At 43.7% G+C, this 21,349-nt stretch overlaps 1 protein-coding gene and 1 pseudogene across 4 annotated transcripts in view; both read left to right on the forward strand.

Moving 5' to 3' along the window:
* The first annotated feature begins 1,519 nt into the window (after window positions 1-1,519).
* ZCCHC2 (zinc finger CCHC-type containing 2) overlaps window positions 1,520-21,349 on the forward strand; it is a 64,035-nt gene continuing 44,205 nt past the window's right edge. For all 4 annotated transcript variants that reach the window (XR_005060637.2, XR_005060638.2, XR_012121260.1 and 1 more), the window contains exon 1: window positions 1,520-2,614. Coding sequence is in view for 1 of the 4 variants with exons in the window: in XM_017651065.3 (XP_017506554.3) it covers window positions 1,676-2,614 (939 nt within the window). In the remaining 3 variants the exon portion in view is untranslated. The remainder of the gene's footprint in view (window positions 2,615-21,349) is intronic.
* On the forward strand, window positions 7,852-14,633 carry LOC140843458 (small ribosomal subunit protein eS24 pseudogene; annotated as a pseudogene).

Here is a 21,349-nt window from a genome sequence, read left to right on the forward strand (position 1 = left end):
CTCCTGATTGTAATGATTTCTAGATTACACCCAAGAAATGCAAGGGAATAGCAAACTACATGAAAGAATAACTTTCATATATTTGGCCAATCTCAAATATGTTAAAAATATTTGTCTCCCCCTTTTATTGCTGAAACTGATCTGGCTTCAGTTAAGCCTTTGACTGAATTATAAATTAGCTTCTTGGGGCATAAAGTTGTGGGAAAGACGGCCAAACATTTTCAGAAAGAATTGTGGTGGAATTTTTTTTTCTTCTATGTACTCCTATTATACAGCTGTAGTAGGGCTTCTTAGTTTAAAACATTAAGAATTTTTTTAAAGCACACCTTTTAAAAATTAACCCTCAAAAGATCCACCTGAGTTTTAAAAATCTGGACTACATGGGGGGAAAAAAAGGCAACAGGCCAAGAGAGACATTTTGGAAGTCTTCAAACCTTAAAAATGTAACAATTAAAATTTTTTTAAAAGTTTAAAGCCTGTCAAGGTGATAAGTTCCTCGTGTCATAAGTATTCACACCGGCCACAAGGACTCAGAATGTTATGTACAAAAACGTTAATCGGCAAATAAAATGATTCCCAGAAGATGAAGGCTTTGAAGGGGCTTTTCCTAAACTTATCGTAGAAATAATTTCCAAAGAGCGTTACAGACCAGAGGCAACCGTTAGGGCGGGGCCGTCCGCGCGACCCCGCCGACCCGGAGGCCGCGGAACCCCTGGGGGTCGGCGCCCCGCCCGCCACCCTGCCTCCCGACCCCGATCTCGGACCAGCACGTGAGGCAGCTCCACCGACCCGTGCAAAGTTTTGGCGGACATTAGCCCCACTGCTGACTTCCACGAAGTCGGCCAGGGTGTGGAGAACTAGAAGAGCCCATCTCGGGGTCAGCGGGCTCGCTTCCGAGGAAACCCGGCTCCCGGGACGCGTCCAGTGCCGCCGCGCAGTAACCCGGGCGGCGCCCCACGCGAGCGGGGAGTCAGCGGTCCAAAGCCGGGCTAGGGCCTCAGGAAAGGCGAACTTTCCCCACTTCCTGCTCGCACGCTACACGCCGCGCTCCGGCACACCTAGCCGCCGCCCCGCTGTTGTGCGGCCAGAGCCGGCGGCCACCAGGCCTTACGGCTGCGCGGAAGCGGCCGAGAGGGAGGCGGCCTGGTGGCAGTTGAGCGGGGCTTCTCCGAGAGCGGCGGCCCTTGGGGCGGGAGAGCTACGCATCCGTCGGCTTCGGCCACTGATTGGCTGAAGCGCCAGCGCGGAGCCCGCCCCGTCTCCGCCAGGCCCGGCCGCTCCTCCTCTTCTCCCAGCCTCTTGGTCCCCACCGGCTCGCGAGGAACCGCTCGGGTGCCGCCGCCCCAGCTCAGTGCGGACGACCGGAAAGAGGGAGGCGGAAGGAGGACACGCTTGCTCGCTCGCTCGCACCCGCACCTGGGGTACCCAGAGCCGGCGCGGAGTCCAAGGGGAGGAGCCGCCGCGGGCACGCCCCGCCTCCGGCCCGGGAAGACTAAGCCCGCGACCCGGCCAGCCGGCCACCGCCCCCCTCTCCGTCCGAGACCCGGCCCCGGCCCTCCCCGGCGGCATGGACGGGCCGCGCTCTTGACGGCCGCGCCGCCGCCTCGTCTCCGGCCCCTCCTCCCGGCTCCTCCCGCCCGCCCCCGCTCGCATGTCCGCGCCGCCTTAGCTGAGGATGCTGAGGATGAAGCTGCCGCTGAAGCCGACGCACCCCGCGGAGCCGCCGCCCCAAGTGGAGGAGCCCGAGGCAGACTCGCGGTCGGGCGCAAAGGCCCCGCCGCGCCGCCGCCGCGACTGCCGCCCACCGCCGCCGCCGCCCGCAGGCCCGCAACGGGGCCCCCAACCGCCGCCGCCGCCGCCGCCCTCCCGGGGACTCGGACCGCCTGTTGCTGGCGGAGCGGCGGTGGGGGCGGGCATGCCGGGCGGCGGCGGCGGCGGCGGCGGGCCCGCGGCGGCGCTACGCGAGCAGGAGCGAGTGTACGAGTGGTTCGGGCTGGTGCTGGGCTCGGCGCAGCGCTTGGAGTTCATGTGCGGGCTGCTAGACCTGTGCAACCCGCTGGAGCTGCGTTTCCTGGGTTCGTGCCTGGAGGACCTTGCGCGCAAGGACTACCACTACCTGCGCGACTCGGAGGCCAAGGCCAACGGCCTCTCGGACCCAGGGCCGCTGGCCGACTTCCGGGAGCCCGCCGTGCGCTCGCGCCTCATCGTCTACCTGGCACTGCTGGGCTCAGAGAACCGTGAGGCCGCCGGCCGCCTGCACCGCCTCCTACCCCAGGTGGACTCGGTGCTCAAGAGCCTGCGCGCGGTCCGGGGCGAGGGCTCGCGGGGCGGCACGGAGGACGAGAACGGCGACGGCGGGGACGACGCCGAGAAGGACGGCTCCAGCCCGGAAGGCAGTGGCGCCGAGCCCCGGCCCGGCGGTGGGCTGGGCTTCAGGGCCCGAGAGGAGCTGCTGTTGCTCTTCACCATGGCCTCGCTGCACCCGGCGTTCTCCTTCCACCAGCGGGTCACCCTGAGGGAGCACCTGGAGAGGCTCCGCACCGCGCTCCGCGGGGGCCTCGAGGACGCGGAGGTGGAGGTGGAGCCTTGCAACTTTGCCGGCCCCAGGGCCCAGGTAAGGCGCGCATGCCTCCCAGCACCCGCGGTGCGGTCACGTCCCCGGCCAGGCTTTCGGCCGGCCCTGGCCGAGCCTCACCCCGGCGCAGATGCTCGGAATCCCCACGCCACGGCTCCCAGCCGCGTAGTACGAATAGCCGTTTTGCTGGATCGCTCAATTCCACTCCCCACATATCCCCCCCCCCCCCGCCCCTTTGCACACACAGGCACCCGCCATAACAGAATGCTCTAGAAGTCTCCTCCGTGCCGGAATTGCCACGGTAAACAGGGTTGCTCTCAGCCTGATCCCCCTTTTGGATGAAGGGTCTCAGGTATTTTTGGCTTTGAGCATCCCAGGCCTCAGGTGCTGGAAAGGGCGAAGCGCTAGAGGAGACAGTGTCAGCCAGTCTGGCCCCGGGCAAGTGCGTTCCCTTTCCTGCCGTCTGGCACTCTGGTGACACGTTTTAAAGCTCACCCTCCCTCCTCCGTGAGGTGTGCTAAAGGTGCGCTCCTGGTCCTGCCCTCGTCTTCGGCATTAAGGAGCTTTTTTGCTCGGTGTGTTAAAAGGCTGAGTTAAAAGGGGTCGTAGGGTCTTTTGGCTCCTGCCCAGAGACCTTGACGTTCTGATGTGGATTTGTGCGAATTGACTCAAATTAGATAAGTAATAGCGCAGGTTGTCTGGGGAAAGAAACCTCTCCTAGGGCCGTGCAGTTAGACCCTTTACCTCTAGTATAACCTTTCTAATGAGCTTGAGTCGTGCCTACAGATTTGGGTCCGGGATATTTGTTGGGCCTTTACTATAGGCATAAATGTTGTTTTCTGAAAAGTTAATAAACACCAAAATGTAGCAGACAAGAATCCAGATGAGTCACCGCAAACATTAAAGAAGGTGAAAGTTATATAAAGTCATGAAAGTAATTTAATAATCTAGGCCTAATATAAAGTCCTTGAGCGTGACAAGCTAATGGAGGTGAAGGGAGGAGGTTTCAGTAAGAGGAAAAACTATGTACAGGAGTTTATTTTCGTGATTCAGTTACTTAAATGGTATTTAACTTGGATGTCATGCTTTTCAATTTAGGTGACCTCCAGGATGATGTACTGAAAAAGGGGACTTTTTTTCCCTCTCTTGCTAGAAAGTTAACTTACATACCTGCTGTCATCCAGTTCCCTGAAACTAAAACAGGGCATTGTATTTCTCTAATGACTGGAAGGACTCAATCTAAAATCAAGGACTTTGAGGGCTGAAAGAGATTAAGCGATAATCCAGGCTAAGCCCCTCATTTTTAAAAGAAGCGTCTGTCTCTAACAGAAGTCTCTAACTCACATTTTAGGACATATTTTACCAAACTCAGATGTAGTACCGCTAGGAACCAGTATTTTCTTGGTGAGCTTGAAATGTTATTTTTCATTGTCTGTTTACTACTAGCAGGGGACTGTGTATACTGGTGGTAATAAAAGCCCTTACCACTCTTCAGCCTGCTCACCAAATAATTCCAAAAAGCCCTGTCCCTGCTATTGAATTTAGAGAAGAAATCCTGAACTCTGGAGCAATATTTATATATCCTATAAAAATATTTTTGTTATAGTACAGATTGTAAAGATAACCGTAAATTATAGGTATAATGGAAATGTCCCACAACGGAATAGTTTATATCATTCCATTCATATGCCAACAAAGTTAACCGATTTCTGATTTTAAGTGCTAGTCTTTTTTCCTTAAATTTTGCATGTTACGTGAGTTTTGGAAGGAGAATAGATGAAGGGGAGAGATGCGTGCAAGTCAATAATGAGATTTTTGTCTTGACTGCAGTGTGTGTGGCCTTTTCTGGCAGACAGGGAGGAGTGAGCAAAGTGACTGGGCATCCTGGCATTAATTTGAGCACATCATTACTCCTCAAGGCAGTGCCCAGTGCTTGGCCATCAGTTGAAGTCGGGGAATAAATCAGGGGATACAGGTACTACAGGTCATTACGCTGAAGGGTATTTTCAGCCGCTGGTGGTGTGAACTTTTTTTCAACAGTGATTGTTTAGGGTTATTCTAGCAAATCATTTACGTCCCATTAAATTGTGATCCCCCACCCACCCTCCCACGCTTTCTGCTTGTTAGCGTGCACTCCGAGGCCCTCCGCCGTGACTTGTTCTGGCCTTGAAGGTATTTGCTCGGAGCTGGCTGCTCTCAAGCTGTCACTCCAGAGGCAGATGATGAGGGTGGTTTATTTCAATCCCGGCCGGCTGCGGTCCCACTCCGCGGCTCCTCTGCTTTCCCAGCCATGCGCCCTCGGAAAGGAGGGGCCCACTTCGGAGTCTGCAGGGAGGCGCCCCAAGGCCCCGCAGTCACGCGGCGCCACGGACCGGCCCACGGCGCTCAGGCACCCCTCCCGCAAAGCTCCGCCCCTCCCCCCGCCAGGGAAAATGGCGGCCGCGCGTCACCCACGTGATTGGGCGCTGGCCCCGCCCCCGAAGGGTAGGGGGCCCGGCCCGGCGAGGCGAGGGCACCTACCCCAGTGGTGAACCACGTGGAAGCTGTACTCTGGGAATCGAAAGGGAAAATTGGTGTGGCAGCCTTTTATTGCCCCATAAGTAACCTTTTAGACACGTGTAATTTCTAATTACTCAGAAATCATACTACTAAGGACCATCTATACTAAATGGAGAAAGTATAGCTAATTTCTTTCTAAACTTTTTTCTACTAGAATTGAGTAGACTAGCTCACAATAGTAGTGTTCCTGACATTTCAAGACTTGTATCCGATACCTAAGATTCTGCCGCTTCTCTTTAAAAAAAAACTTTAAAACTAATGACGTTTATAGGTAAAATGTGCTTTAATGCAAATTTTATATTACATGCTTTCAAGTTGACCAGGTCCAGCGACTGTTTAGTGACATACCATGTTTATGATTTTAGTAGTTGAGGTGACAAGTCCACAAACTTATTAGAATATACTAATTTGTAAATTTTAGGAAAATGGAAAATTCAACATCTCTGTTATTTTTTAAAGTGACGTTTCTGGAGTTCTCCTGTGTGATTTGGATTTTCCAGTAAATGTTAGGTTGGATTACAACTTAAATGTTGGTGTGGCTTTTAGCAGACTATGCTTGTAGTTCATTTCTTCACAACTGTGATGGACTTGTAGCCACCTGCATAAAATTCAACATGTAGGCAGACCAGTGAACAATAGTGACAGTACTCGTTAACAGTGTCCTAGGGAATTTGTGTGATTGATATAGTTCTTTGTTAATAGTTAAATACTGCATAAATAGCATGGCTGAAAAAAAACTATTAAAAATGGGTCCCTTCCTACTTTTAGGAACCCAAACTATAAGTGGCCCATTAACAATAGCAACAGAAAACTGCCTAAGTATCTTCAAAGCTGCTAGTTTTGTGTTTCACTGAAAAGATGAAAGACAGTCAACCTTCTTGTTTTTACATGCATAAAGATGCTCTTTAACTGTTCATGAAGATGGGTATTCTAATTTTGGAGATTTAATCTCCAGTTAGCAACACAAAGGTATAGAAAGCATAAAATAACAATAATAATAAACCATTATTGTAGTGGTTAGTGGTTAATATTGTTGGTTTGGCCATGTTTCTCTGGAGATTGTGTTTTCAGTATCCTCAAACTTAGTTGCTTGGCAACTAGTACTAATGTTTAATTAAAGATAGAAACTGAAAAAAGTTTTTATAGTATAGTACTTAGTGTTATTTAAACCCACAAAACTTATTTGAACTCACAAAAATTAAGTGGCCATGGATACTTAAAAATCAATGAAGATATTGGAAAGAAAATGCAAACTTGATACCTTCTTGTAGCCTGGGTTAATCAGCTATATTGTACTTGACAAAGCAAGTACCTCAACATGTTTTAATAATACAGATAATATAGTGGTAGTGTTGAGGCCTGAAAAAGAAAACTCTTCAAGAAGAATTTTAACATAGATGCTTGTACTCTAAGGTAACTTGAATGGATGTGTGGCACCTGGACTCCTGGTGAGAGCACTGTCTTAAAATGAGAGGGCAGAATAAGAAAAAAACAGATCCTACCATTTGCAACAACATGGATGGAGCTAGAGGGTATTATGCTCAGTGAAATAAGCGAGGCGGAGAAGGACAAGTACCAAATGATTTCACTCATATGTGGAGTATAAGAACAAAGGAAAACTGAAGGAACAAAACAGCAGCAGAATCACAGAACCAAAGAATGGACTAATAGTTACCAAAGGGAAAGGGACTGGGGACGATGGGTGCAAAGAGAGGGATAAGGGCGGGGAAAAAGAAATAGGGCATTACGATTAGCATGTATAGTGCATGGGGGGGCAGGGGGAGGGCTGTGCAACACAGAGAAGACAAGTAGTGATTTTACAGCATCTTACTATGCAGATGGACAGTGACTGTGAAGGGGTATGTGGGGGGGGGACTTGGTGAAGGGGGGAACCTAGTAAACATAATGTTCTATCTATAATTGTAGATTAATGATACCAAAATAAAAAATAATAATAAAATTTAAAAAAAGAGGGCGTTGGTTAGGATGCTGCAAAGAACAGAAGCAGTACAATCTGCAAACATCTTTTGGAAGAGTCATTTAGCGTATCACAGTTAAATAGTGATTATTTTACTAGCAAATGGGAGCTATTGGGTGTCTTCCCCCAGTTACTTACATCTTTCTGTGCAATGGTTTTCTCCAGTAAGGAGAACTCGGGGAGTCTCACTATTCCACAGTATGGGAGGGCGGTGGAGATGGAGAGGAAGCAACAACTTTTCCTCAAATTTATTATATTAGTAATATGTATATATGTAATATATATATTAATATATATAATATATGTACATGCTTCTTTTTCACTACCTCTTGCGATTTTTTGTGTAGGAGGGGACAGGAAATGTTTTGTACAGGCTATCAAAGGCCTTAAAGAGTGATGGCCATAATTAGAAGGCTTGGAGGTGTAAATACCAGCCCTGCCATTTGCGCTATGGTATTAACCAGGCAATCTAAATCCCTGAGCCTCAGTCTTAATCTGTAAAATGGGGATAATAACTTCCTTTTGAGATTGTAGTGATTGAATCAATAAGAGAAGATGCAAAATAATTCACATACTGTCTTGAGTGCAGATTCTTTTGCGAATGAGTCTCAACTCATTTTTCTTTTCCACTAAGATTCAGCCATCCAGATTGTTGTATCATTTTTCAGAAACAGGTTTTCTTTTTTCTTTTTCTTTTTTTCGCTTAAAGTTCATACGATACTGTGTTTTCCATTTGATTGGTGCTCAACAGGGGACTGGTAATTGAAAAGGTAGTGTTCGAGAAATGTTTATTTGGGGCTATTAATTACAAAAATGTAAAGATCTGGAATGCTGCAGATAAAATGAGCCCAAATGTAGCATTTCTCTGTGTCACACATTGTTAAAATATATATTCTCCCCATGTTGGATTTGGGGATAGGAATGAAGAAAAACCTATTTTGAATTTGGATCATTTTATTTTGATACCGTTTATTTTGAATTTTGGATCATCAGTTCCATGCAACTGTAATTACTTAAATCGTTGTGCCGTTTTCACATTTAGCTAAAAAATTCTAATTTAAAGCTGTTTTGCAGTTCTGTTATGTAATTTTTTGTTAGTTCAGAGCACAAACTGGAGTCCATGGATAATTAAGGAACATTTTTATACTTTTTTAACAGAAGCTATCAAATTTGCTAATTTTTAAGCTTATTTAGTATTTTTGTCCTTCCTTGTCCTTAGAAGTAATTGACTTTTTTTTTAAGAGAAGCAAAGTCCTGCACTACCCTCAAAGCAGACTGAGCTTCACTTGTATGGCCTCTCCTTCTCATTGTGGAGGACTGTGGAACAGTGCTCCTTTTCCTCGCAGAGAAGCCTTTGTCACAAATGCTGCCTCTGACCAGTCTGTGTAAACAGTCACTCTAGAAGGGAGGTGTCTGATCGGGTGTTTATGTTACAGGTGGCAGAGCTGCTGGGCTCGTGGTGGTCCACTTCCTTCTGTTCTTCCTGGAGAACATGTGGCCTTTAATTCTCTTCTAAATGTCTTAGCTCAGTAGATGTGTTTTGTGCTTATACAAGAAATATTTGAGGTCAGATTTAGGTTTTGAAATGGTCACTTGGGCAAGTTATTTAGTTTTTCCAAGTTTCAGGTGGCTCAGTATAAAGTAAGGATATCATCGCTATTTATTGTGTAACTGCTGTGAAGATGAACATGGTAATGCATATGAAGATGTTTGGTAAACAAGGGTGAGATATGTCAGTTGATCTAGCTTTGATTGTTTAAAGAGTAGCACAACTTGGTTGCAGGGGATGAACAGGAAATACAGTAGTTTGAAGAGATAATAAAGGTTGGGTTGCAAAGGGCCTTTGGAGGTCAGGTGAAAAGAGTAAGTTGTTGACAGTTTGCAGTGGGAGCCAGTGAGAATTTGGGTGTGCACCTTTGGGATGTCTCCCTGAAATGTCAGCGGGCACTTTAGAGTTAATATGTATGAAAGAACACATCATTGATTAGGAAAAAAAATCTTCTAGACTCAGCTGGTTCTCCTAGTGGTAGTGTTATACTTCTGGTCACTCTGATATGCTTGATAACCTTAATCCTGTCCTTTCCTTACAGCCTGAATCCACCCTCCCTCCCTCAGCCTTGTTGACACCATTCTCTTTTGGGACTGCATTACTAACCAAAGGTGCTGCTTTCAGCCTTCCACTGCTTACGGGTTAGATACTGCTGCCAGATCCATCTTCCTAAAGCAGTATCTAGTCATGTATTTTTGTTGCAGTGGGCTGATGGAGCCTGGCCTCTAATAGGTCTTTGGACTTAAACACCCTTTCTTTCACTCTTGCTTCATGCACCCATCTTTCATTAAAGGCTGGCTCATGCCATCACTTCTTGCATGATATTGTTCTCTGGTTATTATCCCTGTGGCAGTCTCATAAGATTTTTTGCTGCCTCTAATTTCAGTATCTTGTATATTCTGTGTTATAATTTTGGTACATCTATGAGATTTTTCTTTTAATTTTACTTTACTTGGGATTACCTTTAACTTATAAAATTGACCTTCCCTTCTAAGTGTTAAGTTTCCCAAAGACTCAGGCATCTCATCTCTTTTTTTTTTTAATCAGTGTTGTATATATCGTAAGTATGAAGTCAAATTTCCTGTGCTTATGCTTTTCAGATAGAGCTCTGAAAAATGCCAATTTGATAAATTGCAGTAAGACAAAATGCATAAGCAGTGATTTTTTTTTCTGGTCTTGTATGAATAATACCAGCAACTTTATAAAAATATTTGCAGCTCTGTGGCATATGTACAGTTGTTTTGGAAATGATACAAGAAATTATTTCTTCAGGTCAAAAGCATGGAACAGTAAGAATTGAACTGAATCTTCAGTGGATGAATGCTGATAAAAAGTTGTGTTCATTAACTATTTAAAAATGAGACCACTTGTACTCTTAAGTTAGTTTTTGCGTGTGTGTGTTGAGGGTGTGTGCATAAATTTGTGCAAACCTATGGGTGATGTTTTGATAGGATGGAAAAAGTAATGAATTACAAACTATTATTGTTTGGGTAGCTGTTTGTAGTTGTTTAACGGTGATCTCCAATTTGTGATTTGATTGAGGAGTGGTGGGAGTCAGATGTGAAGTTGAGATAGTACCTTGCTTAGGATCAGAAAGTTAAGGAAACTTTGTTCACCGAAGTGAGCAGTTTGTAATCTGAGAGTTGTGGGATTTTTGTGGTTTTTGTTAAGAATGTCTAAATTGGGGCAGTTAAGAAACATAACTTTCCCCTGCTATTATTGACTTGTTTGGGTCATCAAATGACTGAAATTCATTAGTGGTCCTAGAAGGGACTACATGCTCACTTGTGGACCAGAGTGCCATAGCATTCAGAGAGAGTGCTTCCCCCGGAGAGAGGCCATCATATTTAGAGATTGCTCAGTGAAAGGGTGGTGTCAGGTGGTTTTATTAGTTTTGGGAAGATGACAGGTGGCATTAAAAACAAATCCAAATGCAGTGTTTTCCAATGCTAGTATTTACCGACCTTTAAATCACTCACTGTCAAGGGTCCGTCTTAAACTCTCTAAGCTTCCGTTTCTATACGGTTCCAAGAATGGTTCTCTGTGGCGGCGTGGAGGCTGGCTCGGCTGTAAGAGCTACAGGTACCTGCATTGCCACTGGATGTCAGGCTTCTGAGCCCGGCTCACTTCCTCCCTCCATCCCCTTTGGGTGCCTTTGCTCTCACCTCCTGTGGTGTGGGGCTGGAAAGGTGACTAATGGAGGGAGGAGAGCACACCCTCTCTGGATTTTCTTGTACTCACGCTCCCAGGTGTGCCCCTTTCACCTCACCCAATGGCAAAATGGGGATTCAAAGATTTGGGGGCTGTCAGCTCAGGGATGCAGCAGTTCCTGGGGCAGCCTTCTAGTTCTGTGCTGAAAGAGGAGCTCTTGAACCATCTGTAGTAGGCAAGCAGAAGGTTGGCCCTGCTGGCGCTAAAGAGGGGATCCTGGCTTTAGGCTGGGCTGGGAAGCCCTTACCACCATCCTCTGCGTTCTATACTTTTGCGGTTCTGTGGCCTGGCGGTTTATATTGCTCACAAGTCCACCCGTTAACCATAGATGGCAGTATTTAGGTTGAAAGAGCAGGAACACGAAGGGAGTTTTACAAAATATCAAGGCCCCTTACTTGTCCTTTACTCCTCCCTCCCCTGCTTCTGTATCAGCGTCCCTGCAAGTTCAGTTCTCAGGAAAAGACAATGTCATCAGCAATTTTAATGTTTTTTATTATTTGTAATAAATGCATGGAGTTCCCCCAAAGAGAGCTACAGTGATGTTTCCCTCCTGCATTGTGTTGCACCCACCCAGTTCCAGTTCAACCCTGCTCTGCACAGGGAACCACTGTTGGTTCACAAATTCCACATTTAGCAGAACTCACATGGCCACCATTGTAGTGGTCTGTCTGTGGGCAGTGATGGCGAAGAGTGTACACAATTCAGTGAATTGGCCCTTCCTCCATGTGCGGTAGCTGGGGTGCATTTACCCATGCTTTAACAGAGTTAATTTGACCACATTCATCTTGCTGAATCACCTCATACCCACATTCTACTTAAACTAAACATTTAGTTATATAGGAGGTGAGTCCATGATCATGGCAAAAATCGATAATTATGCTGTGTCTGAGCTGTTGATTCATTGGTCCTCCCTCCTCTCTGATCTGTCATGTCAGTGTGGTTCGCAGCACAACTTGAATACGCTTAACCATCCATGTTTCTTCATAGAACTTGCCTTCTATCAGGTGCTCTAGGGTGATTCAAGGCACTGCTTTGGGCTGGGTTGTGCTATTTCACTGAGTAGAGTTGAGACAAAGGTCTGTTTTTTCTACCACATTCTCTCAATTAAAGTGACAGTAAGTAATTCTTAAATTCTCTTTAGCTTCTTCCACTAAAATGGATGAAATTTGACATCTCAGTAATGTTTCTAATAATCATTGTCTAACACTGAAAGCAAGACTTTCTTTGAATCTTGCTTAAGTGTAGCATATGCTTTAGTTGCAACCCTGGTTAAGTAAGACATGTTAAAATCTGTAACTGTAACAAATTACCCCAAAACTTATTGGCTTAAACCAACCACCATTTTATTAGTATTTCTCACAGTGCTGTGGGACAGGAATTTATATGGGTAACTAACAGTGAGGACATCTTGTCTCTGCTCCAGGGTGTATGGGGGCACAGCTGGGGACTGGAAGTCACCTCTCTCCCTCTCCCCTCTGTATATTGTCTCCTTAGCAGGGTTGCTGCAGGGAATTGTACTGCTTAGACGGTAGTTCAGGACCCCAAGAGCAAGTGATCTAAGAAGCCGAGGCTTCTCCTGACCTACCCTCTGTGGTCCTGGAACCATCCCCATTACATTCTGCTGATGAGGCAAGTCTCTCACCAGCAGAATGTAAGTCAGCCCAGATTTACTGGTTGGAGAATTAGATCTGCCTTTCAGTGGGAGGACTCTCAAAGTAATTTTGGATTTATCAAAAAAACTTCCTATGATTTGTTGATACATAGTAATGTTAATATTCTAAGTTTTACAGGATAAGTGTAAAAACTTCTGAGGGAGTTACTAAATTTAGTTTTAAGAAAAGCTAAGAAACAATTTTTTTTTATGGAGAATGTCTTGGTATTTTAAAACTTAGAGTCTACATCAAAGGACTAGAGGAAACATGTAGAACATTGTTACATGAACTAAAATAAACTCCATCTACAGTTTGGCCTTTGTTAAAATGAAGTGAAGCCAGTGCAACCTTTGTTCTCCAGGGTATTTTCAGAGAAGAGTGTTTTTTAGGAGTGTCCAGCCACTTGACTATTTCACAGACTTTCCCTGCATTTAAAAATCTCAAGTGTGTAATTGTAATGTTATCTACGTGTGTAAAAGTTACATCTGAGTGATCTCTGGAATGAATGAGATGTCCAGTCACCTGCCTTCAGGACATGGTTTGAGCTAACCAGGAGCTCTTAGGGACAGGAAACGTTTACTTGAATGAGTTCTAGGAAGGAGAAGAGCCCACACACACTGGTGTTCCCTACGTTCCTGTGCGTATTTCTGCAGGTTTAGGATTTTTAAACTTTGTCTTTGTAATCCAAGCAGAGGAAAATTCTCCTGGTTTCGTTTGGTCCTGACCCTTTCGTCTAACTAGTTTTTGTAAAATGTGTGTCATCTGTATTGCATTTTTACAGGAATCTGAACTTAACAGAAAGTGAGTGTAATTCCTTTCTGTAAGATTCCATTGTCCTTTTCCTCCCTGCCTGCTTGAAGATCCATCACCATCATGAATGATACAGTGACTGTCCGGACCAGGAAGTTCATGACCAACGACTGCTTCAGTGCAAATGGTCATTGATATCCTTCACCCTGGGAAGGCAGCCGCACTGAAGACAGAAATTTGGGAAAGACTAGCCAAAATGTAGAAGACCACACCAGATGTCGTCTTTGTATTTACATTCAGACCCCATTTTGGTGGTGGCAGGACAACTGGTTTTGGCATAATTTATGATTCTTTGGATTTATGCAAAGAAAAGTGAACCCAGACATAGACTTGCAAGACAGGGACTGTATGAGGAGAACAGACCTCAAGGAAGCAGAGAAAGGAACAACAGAACAGAATGAAGAAAGGCAGGGGGAGTGCAAGGCCTGTGTTGGCACTGGCAAAAAGTGAGTGGAGACTGAACGGCACAAGGAGTAAAGATCTCCAGGGACTTTATCTGTGGTGATAGTGCAGATTTTTCATGAAAGCATTAATAAACTAAGAATTAAAAAAAAAAGATTCCATTAAGCCAATAGTTCTCAGATTTTATGGCACCCTTTCCTCCTATTCAGAGCAAAGTATTTGTGATATGTGGAACAGGGAGATGCAGAAGTGACTGGGAAGAAGTTAGTTCTGGGGCAGAGGAGAGCCATTCACTGTTGGAGCTATTAAAGCACATGATTCTTGTCTTTGTAGCTCATGAGGCATTAGAATAAATTTTTTTTAAATCCAATTTATTTATTTATTTACTTATTTACTTATTTTGGTATCATTAATCTACAGTTACATGAAGAACATTATGTTTACTAGGCTCCCCCCTTCACCAAGTCCCCCCAAGAAACCCCATTACAGTCACTGTCCATCAGCGTAATAAGATGCTGCAGAATCCCTGCTCATCTTCTCTGTGTTGTACAGCCCTCCCCATGTCCCCCCACACACATTATACATGCTAATCATAATGCCCCCTTTCTTTTTCTCCACCCTTATCTCTCCCTTTCCACCCATCCTCCTCAGTCTCTTTCCCTTTGGTAACTGTTAGTCCATTCTTGGGTTCTGTGATTCTGCTGCTGTTTTGTTCCTTCAGTTTTCCTTTGTTCTTATACTCCACATATGAGTGAAATCATCTGGTACTCATCTTTCTCCACCTGGCTTATTTCACTGAGCATAATACCCTCTAGCTCCATCCATGTTGTTGCAAATGGTAGGATTTGTTTTCTTCTTATGGCTGAGTAATATTCCCTTCTGTATATGTACCTCATCTTCTTTATCCATTCATTCACTGATGGACAATTAGGTTGCTTCCATTTCTTGACTATTGTAAATAGTGCTGTGATAAACACAGAGGTGCATCTGTCTTTTTCAAACTGGGCTGCTGCATTCTTAGGGTAAATTCCTAGAAGTGGAATTCCTGGGTCAAATGGTATTTCTATTTTGAGCATTTTGAGGAATCTTCATACTGCTTTCCACAATAGTTGAACTAATTTACATTCCCACCAGCAGTGTAGGAGGGTTCCCCTTTCTCTACAACCTCACCAGCATTTGTTGTTGTTTGTCTTTTAGATGGTGGCAATCCTTACTGGTGTGAGGTGATATCTCATTGTGGTTTTAATTTGCATTTCTCTGATGATTAGCGATGTGGAGCATCTTTTCATGTGTCTGTTGGCCATCTGAATTTCTTCTTTAGAGAACTGTGTATTCAGCTCCTCTGCCCATTTTTTAATTGGATTATTTACTTTCTGTTTGTTGAGGTACGTAAGCTCTTTATATATTTTGGATGTCAGCCCTTTATCGAATCTGTCATTTATGAGTATATTCTCCCATACTGTAGGATACCTTTTTGTTCTATTGATGGTGTCCTTTGCTGTACAGAAGCTTTTCAGCTTGATATAGTCCCACTTGTTCATTTTTGCTTTTGTTTCCCTTGCCCGGGGAGATATGTTCATGAAGAAGTTGCTCATGCTTATGTCTAAGAGATTTTTGCCTATGTTTTTTTCTAAGAGTTTTATGGTTTCATGACTTACATTCAGGTCTTTGATCCATTTTGAATTTACTTTTGTGTATGGGGTTAGACAGTGATCCAGTTTCATTCTCTTACATGTATGTAGCTGTCCAGTTTTGCCAGCATCATCTGTTGAAGAGACTGTCATTTCCCCATTGTATGTCCATGGCTCCTTTATCGTATATTAGTTGACCATAGATGTTCGGGTTAATGTCTGGAGTCTCTATTCTGTTCCACTGGTCTGTGGCTCTGTTCTTGTGCCAGTACCAAATTGTCTTGATTACTGTGGCTTTGTAGTAGAGCTTGAAGTTGGGGAGTGAGATTCCCCCCCAGTTTATTCTTCCTTCTCAGGATTGTTTTGGCTATTCGGGGTCTTTGGTGGTTCCATATGAATTTTAGAACTATTTGTTCCAGTTCGTTGAAGAATACTGTTGGTAATTTGATAGGGATTGCATCGAATCTGTATATTGCTTTGGGCAGGATGGCCATTTTGACAATATTAATTCTTCCTAGCCAAGAGCATGGGATGAGTTTCCATTTGTTAGTGTCCTCTTTAATTTCTCTTAAGAGTGTCTTATAGTTTTCAGGGTAAAGGTCTTTCACTTCCTTGGTTAGGTTTATTCCTAGGTATTTTATTCTTTTTGATGCTATTGTGAATGGAATTGTTTTCCTGATTTCTCTTTCTATTAGTTCATTGTTAGTGTATAGGAAAGACACAGATTTCTGTGTGTTAATTTTGTATCCTGCAACTTTGCTGAATTCCGATATTACTTCTAGTGGTTTTGGATTGGAGCCTTTAGGGACTTTTATGTACAATATCATGTCATCTGCAAATAGTGACAGTTTAACTTCTTTACCAATCTGGATTCCTTGTATTTCTTTGTTTTGTCTAATTGCTGTGTCTAGGACCTCCAGTACTATATTGAATAACAGTGGGGAGAGTGGGCATCCCTGTCTTGTTCCCGATCTCAGAGGAAAAGCTTTCAACTTCTTGCTATTCAGTATGATGTGGGCTGTGGGTTTATCATATATGGCCTTTATTATGTTGGGGTACTTGCCCCCATGCCCATTTTGTTGAGAGTTTTTATCATGAATGGATGTTGAATTTTGTCGAATGCTTTTTCAGCATCTATGGAGATGATCATGTGGTTTTTGTCCTTTTTATTTATGTGGTGGATGATGTTGATGGATTTTCGAATGTTGTACCATCCTCGCATCCCTGGGATGAATCCCACTTGGTCATGGTGTTTATCCTCTTGATGTATTTTTGAATTCGGTTTCCTAATATTTTGTTGAGTATTTTTGCATCTACGTTCATCAGGGATATTGGTCTGTAGTTTTCTTTTTTGGTGGGGTCTTTACCTGGTTTTGGTATTAGGGTGATGTTGGCTTCATAGAATGAGTTTGGGAGTATTCCCTCCTCATCTACTTTTTGGAAAACTTTAAGAAGAATGGGTATTATATCTTCTCTGTATGTCTGATAAAATTCTGAGGTAAATCCATCTGGTTCAGGGGTTTTGTTCTTGGGCAGTTCTTTGATTACCGATTCAATTTCTGTGCTGGTAATTGGTTTGTTTAGAGTTTCTCTTTCTTCCTTGGTCAGTCTTGGAAGGTTATATTTTTCTAGGAAGTTGTCCATTTCTTTTAGGTTTTCCAGCTTGTTAGCTTATAGGTTTTCATAGTATTCTCTAATAAATCTTTGTATTTCTGTGGGGTCCGTCGTGATTTTTCCTTTCTCGTTTCTGATTCTGTTGATGTGTGTTGATTCTCTTTTTCTCTTAATAAGTCTGGCTAGAGGCTTATCTATTTTATTTTCTCAAATCAGCTCTTGGTTTCATTGATGTTTTCCATTGTTTTATTCTTCTCAATTGTATTTATTTCTTCTCTGATCTTTATTATGTCCCCCATTCTGCTGACTTTAGGCCTCATTTGTTCTTCTTTTTCCAATTTCGATAATGGTGACATTAGACTATTCATTTGGGATTGTTCTTCCTTCTTTAAGTATGCCTGGATTGCTATATACTTTCCTCTTAAGACTGCTTTCGCTGCGTCCCACAGAAGTTGGGGCTTTGTGTTGTTGTTGTCATTTGTTTCCATATATTGCTTGATCTCTATTTTAATTTCGTCATTGATCCATTGATTATTTAGGAGCATGTTGTTAAGCCTCCATGTGTTTGTGAGCCTTTTTGCTTTCTTTGTACAATTTAGTTCTAGTTTTATACCTTTGTGGTCTAAAAAGTTGGTTGGTAGAATTTCAGTATTTTGGAATTTACTGAGGCTCTTTTTTTGGCCCAGTATGTGGTCTATTCTGGAGAATGTTCCATGTGCACTTGAGAAGAATGTGTATCCTGTTGCTTTTGGATATTGAGTTCTACAGATGTCTATTAGGTCCATCTGTTCTAGTGTGTTGTTCAGTGCCTCTGTGTCCTTACTTATTTTCTGTCTAGTGGATCTATCCTTTGAAGTGAGTGGTGTGTTGAAGTCTCCTAAAATGAGTATATTGCATTCTATTTCCTCCTTTAATTCTGTTAGTATTTGTTTCAAATATGCTGGTGCTCCTGTGTTGGGTACATATATATTTATAATGGTTATATCCTCTTGTTGGACTGACCCCCTTATCATTATGTAATGTCCTTCTTTATCTCTTGTTACTTTGTTTTGAAGTCTATTTTGTCTGATACTAGTACTGCAACACCTGCTTTTTTCTCCTTGTTTGCATGAAATATCTTTTTCCATCCCTTGACTTTTAGTCTGTGCATGTCTTTGGGTTTGAGATGAATCTCTTGTAGGCAGCATATGGATGTGTCTTGCTTTTTTATCCATTCTGTTACTCTGTGTCTTTTGATTGGTGCATTCAGTCCATTTACATTTAGGGTGATTATTGAAAGATATGTACTTATTGCCATTGCAGGCTTTAGATTCATGGTTACCAAAGGTTCAAGGTTAGCTTCTTTACTGTCTTACTGTCTAACTTAACTCACTTATTGAGCTATTATAAACACTGTCTGATGATTCTTTATTTCTCTCCCTTCTTATTCCTCCTCCTCCATTCCTTATATGTTGGGTGTTTTATTCTGTGCTCTTTTGTGTTTTCTTTTACTGCTTTTGTGGGGGGTAGTTGATTTTATTTTTTGGCTTTAGTTAGTATTTGGTTGGTCTGCTTTCTTTGCTGTGATTTTATTTTCTCTGGTGACATCTATTTAGCCTTAGGAGTGCTCCCATCTAGAGCAGTCCCTCTAACATACCCTGTAGAGGTGGTTTGTGGGAGGCACAACTTTTGCTTTTGTGGGAATTGTTTAATCCCTCCTTCATATTTAAATGATAATTGTGCTGGATACAGTATTCTTGGTTCAAGGCCCTTCTGTTTCATTGCATTAACTATATCATGCCATTCTCTTCTGGCCTGTAAGGCTTCTGTTGAGAAGTCTGATGATAGCCTGATGGGTTTTCCTTTGTAGGTGACCTTTTTCTTTTCTTTAGCTGCCTTTAAAATTCTGTTCTTTTCCTTGAGCTTTGCCATTTTAATTACTATGTGTCTTGGTGTTGTCCTTGTTGTCCTCTTTGGGTCCCTTCTATTGGGGGTTCTGTGTGTTTCTGTGGTCTGAGCAACTATTTCCTCCCCCAGTTTGGGGAATTTTTCAGCAATTATTTCTTCAAATACACTTTCCATCCCTTTTTCCTCTCTCTTCTTCTTCTGGTACCCCTATAATGCAGATATTGCTCCTTTTGGAGTGGTCAGACAGTTCTCTTAATGTTGTTTCAATCCTGGAGATCCTTTTATCTCTCTCGGTGTCAGCTTCTATGTGTTCCTGTTTTCTGGTTTCCAATCCATCAATGGCCTCTTGCATCTCATCCATTCTGCTTTTAAATCCTTCCAGAGATTGTTTTATTTCTGTATTCTCCCTCCTTAGCTCTTACATATTTCTCTGCAAGTCCATCAGCATGGTTATGACCTTACTTTTAAATTCTTTTTCAGGAAGATTGGTTAGGTCTGTCTCCCCAGATTCCTTTTCAGGGGAGACTGTCTGGGTTAATCTTGTCTGTATCAAATTCTTCTGCCTTTTCATGGCGATAGAGATAGTCGTGGGTAGTTGGCATGTGTCAGCTGGAAGAACGTCCCTTCTTGCTAGTTTGTGGCCTTCCTCCCCTGGGAGAACAGCGACCTCTAGTGGCTTGTGCTGGGCAGCTGCGCGCAGATGGGGTCTCTGATTCTTGCCTGGCCGCTGTGAAGGAAGCTCCGAGCACGCGTTTGCTGTGGGCTCCTCTATGGCAAGTTTGTGCCAGAGCGGGAACCGGCAGGAGGCTGTTTATCTCTGTGAGGGGTCTCGGAGCTGCGCCGCCGCCCAGGGGGTTAGGGTGCCTGGAGTTCCCCGGGTTCCCAGCTACTGAGCTGATTGAGCCTGGGTGCTTCCGTCCAGCAGTGGGGTCCCTGTCCCTTTAAGACTTTCAAAGGGCACTTGCTTTTCTTTGTCCCAGGGGCACCGGTTGTGGGGACCCACTCACAGGTCTTACTGTCCTATTTCCCTAGTATCCAGCACCCCATGCACTGTGTGTCTGAGCTCCAGTGCGGATGGCTAGGGCTGGGTGTTTAGTAGTCCTGGGCTCCCTCTCCCTCCGTGCTCTGACTCCTCTCCTCCCGCTGGGAGCTGGGGTGAGGGCCTCGGGTCGCACCAGGCCGTGGCTTGTATCCTACCCCCTTTGCGAGGTGCTGGGTTCTCGCAGGTGTGGATGTAGTCTGGCTGTTGTCCTGTGTCTTCTGGTCTCTCTTTTAGGGATAGTTGTATTTGTTGTATTTTCAAAAATATATATGTTTTTGGGAGACGATTTCTACTGCTCTACTCATGCCGCCATCTTGGCTCCACCCCTGTAGAATAAATTTTTATTAAGTTAATAAAATTTGAATTTTATAAATAGTTTCCAAACTAGTCTTAATGATTTTATAACATTGATACAAGCTGAGACTTAGTAGATATTTCAAGGGTTGATGAACTTAAGTCCTTGGATAGAAACTTGGTCTATTTTTGTCCCTAGGTTATTAAACAGGAGGCTTATTCTTGGTTGCGAAGTTGTGTTTTAAAAGTAACTTCAGACTTTTAAAATGTCATTTTGATTGTGAAGCAAGCTACTTTCTTGTGGTTACTTCAATATAGTATTTGTGGAGGCAGCATGATAAAATTATTTTTTTTAATTTTTGCTTTTTATTGTAAAATATACATAATGCAGAATTTGCTGCTTTAACCCTTTTTGAGAGTAAAATTCAGTGGCATTTAAGTACATTCACATTGTTGTACAGCCATCACCACCATCATTTACAGAACTTTTATCCCAAACTGAGCCTTTACCCATTGAGCAAATACCCCTATTTCCCTTCTATTCACCCCCGGTAACCACTACTATACTTTCTGTCTCTGTGAATTTGACTATTTGAGGGACTTCATATAAGTGGAATTATACAATATTTGTCCTTTTGTGCCTGATTTTATTTAGCATAATGTCCTCAAGATTCATCCATGTTACAGTAGGTATCAGAATTTTATTCCTTTTTAAGGCTAATACTCAGTTGTGTATATATTCCATATTTTGTTGATCTGTTCATCTGACAGTGGACATTTGAGTGTTTTCTACCTTTTGGCTCTTCTGAATAATGGTGCTAAGGACACTGGAGACAGACAGTCCCTGCTTTCAGTTCTTTTGAGGATATACCTAGGATTGGATTTGCTGGGTCATACAGTAATTGTATGCTTAGTTTTTTGAGGGACTGCTGTGCTGTCCTCTGCAATGGCTGCACTATTTTATATTCATGCCAGCAATGCACAGGAGTTCCAAAGTATCCCCATCCTCACCAGTGCTTGTTTTCTGTTTGGCTATAAGCCATTTAATGGGTGTGCAGTGGTATTTCATTGTGGTTTGGATTTTCATTTCCCTAATGAAACCTATTTGTTTTTGCGTATTTGCATTCATTTATATTTGAAGGTTT

This window comes from Manis javanica, chromosome 9 (assembly GCF_040802235.1).
Source record: "Manis javanica isolate MJ-LG chromosome 9, MJ_LKY, whole genome shotgun sequence".
NCBI lineage: Eukaryota > Metazoa > Chordata > Mammalia > Pholidota > Manidae > Manis > Manis javanica.